Raw genomic sequence first — 8,938 nt, forward strand, 5'->3', positions numbered from 1 at the left:
TTCCTTCCTTCCTTCCTTCCTTCCTTCCTTCCTTCCTTCCTTCCTCCCTCCCTCCCTCCCTCCAACCCTCCCTCTCCCTTCCCTGCTTCCCCCTGCCCTCTCCTCCCCTCCCTTCCCCTCTCTTCTCTTCTCTTCTCTTCTTTTCTTTTCTTTTCTTTTCTTTTCTTTTCTTTCTTGAGATAGAGTCTCATTCTGTTGCCCAGGCTGGAGGGCAGTGGTGCGATCTCAGCTCACTGCAACCTCTGACTCCCACGTTCAAGTAATTCTCCTGCCTCAGCCTCCTGAGTAGCTGGGATTACAGGCATGTGCCACCACATGTGGCTAATTTTTTTGTTTTTAGTAGAGATGGGATTTCACCATATTGGTCAGGCTTCTTGAACTCCTGACCTCAGGTGATCCACCCACCTCAATCTCCCAAAGTTCTGGGATTATAGGCATGAGTCACCATACCCAGCCTCTGGTTTCTTAAAGAGGGAACTGGCTAGTTCATTTCTGAGAGTACAGTCATCTCACGGGTGGGGAGAGAGCAACACCTGACACATTATCCACCTGATATTCAAACAAATCTAATCCAGACATCTTAATATAATCCTTAGTACAGGCTTATGTGACACAGAATAACAATCAAAAGATTCAATTATTCATGTTTCCCAAAATTCTGACATTTGATTTTATGTAATTTCCTGATGAGCTAGGCAGCCTCACATGGGTGTGGCAACTTATTATTGTTGCTGTATTCTGGAATGGAAATGAGAGAGGCTGGAACTTTTGTGGGATGCGTAAACGGTGCACCTTATTGTATTAGTGGGTTCACATCTGACTTTCTTAGTTCTGTCAGCCCTTAGCCCCGGGCCTGGCATATCATTTGTTGAATGACTGCATTCATGAATCAATATCCTAAGTGTGCAGGGCTCTTGGAGCCCTTCAGACATGTATGTTGGGGTGCCATGCTGGATACCCATGTTTTCACTAGAGCTGCCTTCATCAATACCAGCTATCCCAAATGGCAGCTGCCCAACCTCTGTGTGTGCCTTTGAGCAGTGGCTGTGCTTTAAAAAGCAGGAAATCTGTCACTCTTTTCCTGGCTGAAGAACAATCCACTCATTTTATCTTGTTTTACATTGTATCCACTCATTCTTTTAAAAAAATTAATGTATCTTTACAAAAGATAGTGGCATGTATGATGCTAGGCTCCGGGGATTAAAGAGAGACAGTCCCTACCTTCACAGGCCTTCTGATAAACTTGTGTTCACTGGGGTTCTTTTGCATTTCCTCTTCAGCAAGAGTAAGCAGTCATGGGCAATTGCTGAACTTCAAGCAAGGTTGAGTATTGACCCTATGGGTCACTATCTGTAGGTGATGCTCATGGGGACCCAGTGTGGAGGCAAGGGAATGGGCTTCGTGGTCAAGTGGATTGACTTTGAAAACAGTCTCTGCCAATTAAAAAAAGTCTAGTGCCAGAAAAGTTACGTAGTCTCCCTGAGTCCCACTCTTTCTAGCTACTAGATGCAGATAATAGGCAGGGTGCAGTGGCTCATACCTGTAATCCTAGCACTTTGGGAGGTGGAGGTGGGAGGAACACTTGAGCCCAAGAGTTAGAGACTAGCCTGGGCAATAAAACAATACTCCATCTCTACAAAAAATTTTTAACAATTAGCTAGGCATGGTGGTGCACACCTATAGTACTAGCTACTTGCAAAGCTGAGGTGGGAGAATTGCTTGAGCCCAAGAGGTCAAAGCTGCAGTGAGTCATATTTGGGCCACTACACTCCAGCTTGGGTCTCTCAAAAATAAATAAATAAATAAATAAATAAATAAATAGATACATACATACATACATATGGATAATAATATTTTGGGTCTTTTTATGGCACATCTTGCCACCAGGAAATGTATCAGTTGTTAAGTGCAAGCTCTTTTTGCTGCTATATGAGCACATGCTTATAATCCCACACCTGAACCTTGTATATTCTGAGCCTTAGGAAGTGTCAGTATTTGGAGAAGAAAACTGTTAGAGTTCTCTAAAGGGACGTAGACGTAAGACATGATGGCACCCATCAGTTCTGCCCCAGAAGGATCACCAGCAGCTACATTTGTTTACTATGAATGAAAACAACCTGAGTGATCCACTTCGCTTTCAGAATCTCAGTGAATTTCATATCTGTGTGTCACTTACAATTTTGTCATGCAGAAGATGACACTGTGGTTTGGGCTGAAGAATGTGTTGCATGCACAAATTGGGTATGTAGTCAATGCAGTGTGAAACCTGAAAATCTGTACCTGGCTTCTATTTCCACTCCTGCCACTTGCTGGTAGTGAGTGGAGTCTGTCACTAAGCTGGTCTGTCTCAGCCTCTATTTTCTCATCTGTAAAGTGGGAACATCATCATTTGTCTTGTAGGATCCAGGGAGGATGACATGAGTTTGCAATATGGACACTTGGGCTGTGGGCCCAAGGCTGAGCAGACGGGACAGATGGTTAGTGTAGGTGTTCTTGGTTGGAACCAGGCCCACAGTGAAGTGCCAAGTAGCAGCAGAGATGGGGAGAGAAGGCCTTCCTTTATGGGGGGGCGCCTCTCTGCTTGGAGTGTCAGGAGAGCTGATCTGATTCCAGAGTTGGTACATCATGTTGGTGATTCCAAGTTAGAGGATCACATGTCCAGCACTGATCCTCTCATGCTTCCTGCAAATCCTTCTTCTCCCACACCTTCATTTTAACATGTGTTTTGATCTGTCTTCCAGCTTTGGATGAATACTGCAGACAATCTGGAGCTCAGCCTCTTTTCCCATCTTTTGGAAATCCTTCAATCACCAAGGTAGGCTGGGTCTTGGCAGCCTGGGGGTTAGAATTGAAGGCTGAATGTCCAGAACAGAGACAGAGAGGGCAGGGTGGCCAGTGGCTCTTCCCTGCTCCCAGAACACTGGGTCCCCAGCTGGGAACACATGCTTCCCACTGGCTCATGTTTGTGGGGCAGTCTCTTCTGATGGTCTTGGGCCTCAGGAGGGCAGGTGCTGGGGGCTTAGAGGCCTCTCTAGCCCCAGGGACTAGCACATACTGGGGGCTCAGCAAATGTGACCAGCAGAGGCTCACTCTCCCTCTAAATGACTTCTCCAAGGCACTTTTGGAATTGATCAGGGTTCTTTTACCCTTCAAGAGGTAGAAATGCAACTCAAACAAGCTTAAGGAAGGTAAAAGAGGAGGAAAGAAGGAAGGGAGGAGGGAAAAAAGAATAGAGGAAGAAAAGACCAATAAAGAGGGAATTCATTGGCTCTTACAACTGAAAAAGCTGATCTTATCCCATAGCTGGGTGAGGCTCACATCCTTTTCTCTGAGCTCTGTTACCACTCTTGCCCCTGCCTCTTCCACGCAGTCTTCAGGTTGCCTAGGCTTTCTTCTGTGGCAGCAAGGTGGCTCCCGGGCAGCTCCTCAGAGCACATCCTCAGCTTAGCACCATTGGCAGAGAGACAGCTTTTTAAAAATTCAATAGTCCTAGCTATTAGACTGAGTCTCATTGAGCCAACTTGGGTCCCATGACCAGGCTGGGAACATGGCTTCCCCTCTGGAGTTAGAAAGTGGTAGTTCCCAAAGGGAGCCAGGGGCTGTGACCAGAATAAGGGAGAAGGAAGGCGAGGGAGTCCACGTATCACCCCACCTGCCTCCTCCTGGCTCAGGCTGGTACAGAGCTCATTGGTGCCTTCAGCATTTTGAATGTATTTGTAAATGGCTTTCCACTCAGCCACTTAATGAACATCTATTATAAACTTACTACATTTCACACCCTATGCTTAGAGGTAAAATTTGGAGAAGAATAAGCCCAGTCTGATGAAAAGAATACAGAAAAACATGCTGTTCAGTGCTGTCAGAGGAAACAGAACCAAAGGCAGCCGGGACTTCTGGGTAGAGGAGCATCTGTCTTCCTTGCTGAGTCCATGATTATAAATCACACACAGAATTGGGTTGGTCCTGCCTCTATTGTGTTTCAGGGAAGTGGAGCTCAGCAGAATTTAATGTGTTAATACAAAAAAAAAAAGACAGTTCAAGGTGAGGAATCTGCCCAAAGTCACCCTCCGCCACATTTTTCTCCATCATTTTTTCTCTTCCACTTTCTTCCTGTACCTGTACCAGTTGTTTTCTAAGAAACAGACATTTACCCTGGGACCTGTTTTCTTTGGGGGAGTAGAATTTACTGGAAATTGGATTTGTGAGTATCTGAGGGAGGGGGTATGGATAGGTGGATTCTTTCTTTTTCTGCTTTGACTTTCAGTGGTGTGTCTCTCCACTTTGTGGTTTGGGGCAGGCAGGAAGATCACACATCCAGACAAGCTAGTGAAGGGCCCTGCACTCCTGGCTGATGGGAAGTACTCCCCGGTCACATGAGTGTCTGCTGTCTTTGTTCTGAATTTCTGAGGCCAGCACTAGTTTTCCCTGGGGCTCAGAATTTAAAAGTCAATAATTGGGATTTGTCTTTGAAGGTGGTTTCCGGGGGGCAAAGGGGACAGGCAGTGCGCACGCGAGTGACTCTGGCACTTGGCAGACACATATTCGATGGGTGTCTGACGGCATCTTGACAAATTGCCCAGAGAGCATTGGAGTTAAGGGGCCATGGAACAAGCTTGGCTTAAAAAACATTTTTAGCAGAAACACAGCAAATTTGGTTCATTCCAGTAAAAGCTTTTACTGTCTCTCTCCTGTACTCACCAGGGAAGGACCCAGGAATGCTGAAGCTGCCCACCAGGCACAGCTTATACCCAAGCTTGTCTTCCTATTCAATGAACCAAGCCTCATCCCCTCCAAGATCCCCACCATCATTGGCATCCTGGCCTGTCAGCTAAGGGGCCACTTCAGCACCCAGGACTTGCTCAGGTACCACACCAAGCTGCCCGGGGGAAGAGCAGGGCCCCGGGGCTGTTTAAAAAGGGAGGACAGGCACCAGCTCTCTCCCCATTGTGCTCAACCTTGCATCACTTGGAACCTTCTAGGAATTTTTGTTCAGGGCTGAGAGTTGGGGAGAGGATGGTTTGCTAAAGTCAGGATGGGACAGGCTGGTTTCCCCAGAAGGGCTGTGTGTTTACTGTCCCTACTTCTCAGACTCCCCCACTGCAGCCAAATATTCAGGAATTTCCATAAGCACTGCCATCCTTGCCTGCCAATGACCCAAATGCCTGGCTCCTGCAGACTCCTGAAGGGCAGTCCCAGCCACCAGTGTGTTTTCCCTTCTCTTTCCTTGTCACTATCTGGTTGATCTGGCAGAGCCAGAGTTAGCATCTCTGGTGAATCCTGACTGATTGTAGAAGTCTCTGGAAATACACAGCATGCCATGATGATTTCTCACTTGCAGCTGCATGTGGGTGGGTCTGGGTGAAAACACTGGCATGTACTCAGCGGACTCAGGTGAGCCTGCCTGTGAGCCTGTCCTTCTCTCCCTGTGTGTAAAGGATTGGGCTGTTCGTTGTGTATACCCTCAAGCCTTCGTCAGTGAATGAAAGGCAGATCTGCGTGGACAGAGCCCTGGACCCTTCCCTGCCTGGTGAGAAGACCTTTGCCAGTTCGAAGGCAGTAGAACGGCCCTCATGGAATCCCTGAGAGGCCCACATTGTGCAGAGGGAGGGGTTGAGCAAGGAAGGGGAAGGCATCCACAGCCTGGCCGTGGTTCCCAAGCAGTGGCGTGTGAAGCTGTCATTTTATGATGAGAGTCAGAAATGAAACAAAATTATGGATTCCTGCTTTGAAATGTGGGACTGGTGTTCTAGGCCTCCAGAATAAAATCAGTTCCCTGTAGACCAGCATGTGGGATCCAGGATCCTGCCTCACTTCCTAGTTGAACCCCCACTAACCCTTACTTTCCTGATGAGCCCCAACTCCAGTACTGAAGCATTTGCAGGCCCCCCAGGTGATGGCCTGCCCTCTGTCGGTGCTTGGCACGTGCTCTTCACTCGAGGGAAATGCCACCCCTCCCCCACTAGCCTAGCTGTCCCCAGACTCACCAAACAAGATTAAGTCACTTTCTCTGTGTTTCCAAAGCCCCTTGGGGTTACCCTAGTGGACAGATTTGTAATTTGTTTATGTGAGTCTCCCTTTTCACCTAGCCAGGTGCAGAACTGCAGCTGTGTCTTGTTCAACTTGTTCCCTCTGCTAGGGCAGTGCAATGGCAACAATCATGACCACTTTGTCCTGGGCCCTGCAGCTCTGCACTGTCCAAGATGACAGCCCCTAAGCCACATATAGCCTTTTAAATTCAAATTTTAATGAATTAAAATTAAATGCAATTAAAGACTTAATTCCTCACTCATTGTAGCCACATTCTAACTGCTCACTAGCTACCTGAGGCTAGTGGCTACTCTGTTGGACAAGGTAGATATAAAACAGTTTCATCATCACAGAAGAGTCTCCTGAATAGCATTATTTAATCTAGATAAATTATTATCTCTTATCCTTAGATCAAGCCGCAAGAAATTATTATTCCCATTTTGCAGACTAAGAAACTTAGGTTCAATGAGATTAGGAGCTAATTGAAGATGGGGCCAAAATCTAAATAGAGAGAAATATGACTCCATTTCTCCAAGCTGCCTCATCAATTCTATTTCTGCAGCATGGGGTGTGTGCCCTGCACTGGTTGTGAAATTACTGGCAACCGAGGGAATGAACAAATGGATAATGGGCCAAGAGTGAACTTATATAGTCAACCTTCCTTCTCATATGGACTGCATTCTGAAACTTTTACCTAACCAACATATTAAAACATTGTTAGTATGTCCTTTCAGGCTTTAATGACTCTTCAGAAGTAAAGTTTCTTCTTCCCCTTGCTCCGTATACCTCTGCTATGATTTGAGTTCTGTTTTTATTGTAGCATAGACATCCAAAAGCCTAGCCTGGGAGCAAGTTGAAAGCAGGAACAAAGAGAACAAAGACCATGGTCTTCAGCACTCCGTTCCTGATTACTTGCATGATATCAGTGCATAGTAGGTGATTATTAAACGCTGCAGCCTATGATAATTTAAAAAATTCTTCTACTGAAAGGTATATTTTCCCTTATTATTTTTAGGACTTTTGTTTTTTGGAGGACGTGCAGCATTACAGACATCTCTAATTAAAGAAAACTTTAGTAACATTTTCTGAAATTCTTTTTAAGCATTGTGTGGAGGCTAGAATAAAATGCCAAAATTTTGAGTCCCAGCCATGCCACAATTCCTGGGTGAAATAAGCATTTGGTGAATAATGATTGCTTACTGCAGCAAATATTATGTCTCTTTACATCCGTTTTCTCTCAAATCTGAATTCCTTTTTGTAGCTGGAAGCCAAACATCTGGAAAGACAATCTGGCTCAGAAACCAGTTGCTGGAAATGCTGCTCAGTGTAATATCTTCCCCCCAACTTCATCTGTCCTCTGAGTAAGTAGCTCCAGAAAGAGCAATTTGGCAGGAGGTTGCCTCATAGAGGGTGTGGCATTAAACCTTTTCTTAATGAAAAGTTTAGCATCTCTGAGTCTGTTTTCTGCAATGTGTTTCCTGCACTATTCAGAAAGAAGATTATATTCTCTCTACCCAATGAACCAGACCTTGTCCTAAGATATTCTGATGCAAATGTTAAGTGGACATGAGTAACTAGAAACAGATTTGGTATAATTACAATAAACTCCTTTTGTCACCATTGCTATAGTGTAATTGTTATTGTTTTGGCAGTTGTGACAATTACTGATTTTGATGTCCTGTACTTGGCAGACAATAGAGTGAAGAACTCGTGAGCCTAAATAACATCTATCGAGGAAAAGTCTTGCCAAATTCTTCTGCTATTTACTGTTAGTGAGTTTGTTATTTTTCCAAGTTGGAAAAAGAAGTATCTACCTTCAATTAACTTCTAAAATCATGTGTAATCATAAGCTGATTCCATTAACTCTCCCCACTGCCTGCCTGCTTTACCTCCAACCTTGTAGTCATTCATTTGACACCTAATTTGTTGAGCGTCTACTGCATGCCAGACACTGTTCCAAGCTCCTAGGATGCAGTGCTGAGCAAATCAGCCCAGATCCTTGCTCAGCCTAGTGTGTATGTGCATCTGGGGTTGGGAGTAAGGAGTTACCCCTCAGTAAAGCAGCTTTATAAATAATGTTTAATAATTTACCAGCCTACAAGTCTTTTCTTTCTTAGAATCAAAACACAGTAGAACTGGAAGATGCCTTGGAAATGAGATAGTCCAGCCTCTTTCTTTTCCATCTTTTGAAAGGGAATGTAGTGCAGTGCCTAACAGTTGGGCTCTGGCGTCTGTACCTTCTGGGTTCGAATCCCAGCCCTGTCCCCAGGGACCCAGGGGAGGCTACTTAAGCTCTGTTTGCCTCTCTCTACTCATCTGCATGACAATAAAATTGTATTATGTTGGTGAAAATGTAATTGTGTTTTTTTCATTACTTTTAATGCCAAAACCACCAATATGTTTGCATTGACCTAATACAGTGAGGATGAAATGAATTAATATATGAATAATCCTGAGAATGGTGCCTGGAATACTGTAAATTCTCTGTAAACTAACTGCTATTATTGCCATCTCCTTCATCATCACCATCACCATCATCACCATCACCACTACCATCATCACCATCATCACCACAACATTAATCACCACCACCACCATCAACATCATCACCACCATCATCAACATCAGCACCACCATCATCATCATCACTGTCAGCACCACCACCATCAACATCATCACCACCATCATCAACGTTATCGCTGTCACCACCACTACCACCGTCATCACCACTACCACCATCAACATCATCACCATCACCACCACCACCATCATCACCACCATCACCACATTAATCACTATCACCACCACCATCAACATCATCACCACCATCATCATCACCACCACCATCATCAACATCATCACTGTCACCACCACCACCATCAACATCATCACCACCATCATCAACATTATC

The 8,938-nt window shown here is 45.1% G+C and overlaps 1 protein-coding gene across 4 annotated transcripts in view; it reads left to right on the forward strand.

Moving 5' to 3' along the window:
- The window catches only part of WDFY4 (WDFY family member 4), a 305,713-nt gene that overhangs the window by 116,176 nt on the left and 180,599 nt on the right, over window positions 1-8,938 (forward strand). For all 4 annotated transcript variants that reach the window (XM_017885513.1, XM_017885510.1, XM_017885511.1 and 1 more), the window contains 4 exons: window positions 2,742-2,815; window positions 4,702-4,863; window positions 5,436-5,527; window positions 7,289-7,388. In XM_017885513.1, the coding sequence (XP_017741002.1) occupies window positions 2,742-2,815; window positions 4,702-4,863; window positions 5,436-5,527; window positions 7,289-7,388 (428 nt within the window). The remainder of the gene's footprint in view (window positions 1-2,741; window positions 2,816-4,701; window positions 4,864-5,435; window positions 5,528-7,288; window positions 7,389-8,938) is intronic.

Source organism: Rhinopithecus bieti, unplaced genomic scaffold (assembly GCF_001698545.2).
Source record: "Rhinopithecus bieti isolate Rb0 unplaced genomic scaffold, ASM169854v2 scaffold_15143, whole genome shotgun sequence".
NCBI classification, from domain to species: domain Eukaryota; kingdom Metazoa; phylum Chordata; class Mammalia; order Primates; family Cercopithecidae; genus Rhinopithecus; species Rhinopithecus bieti.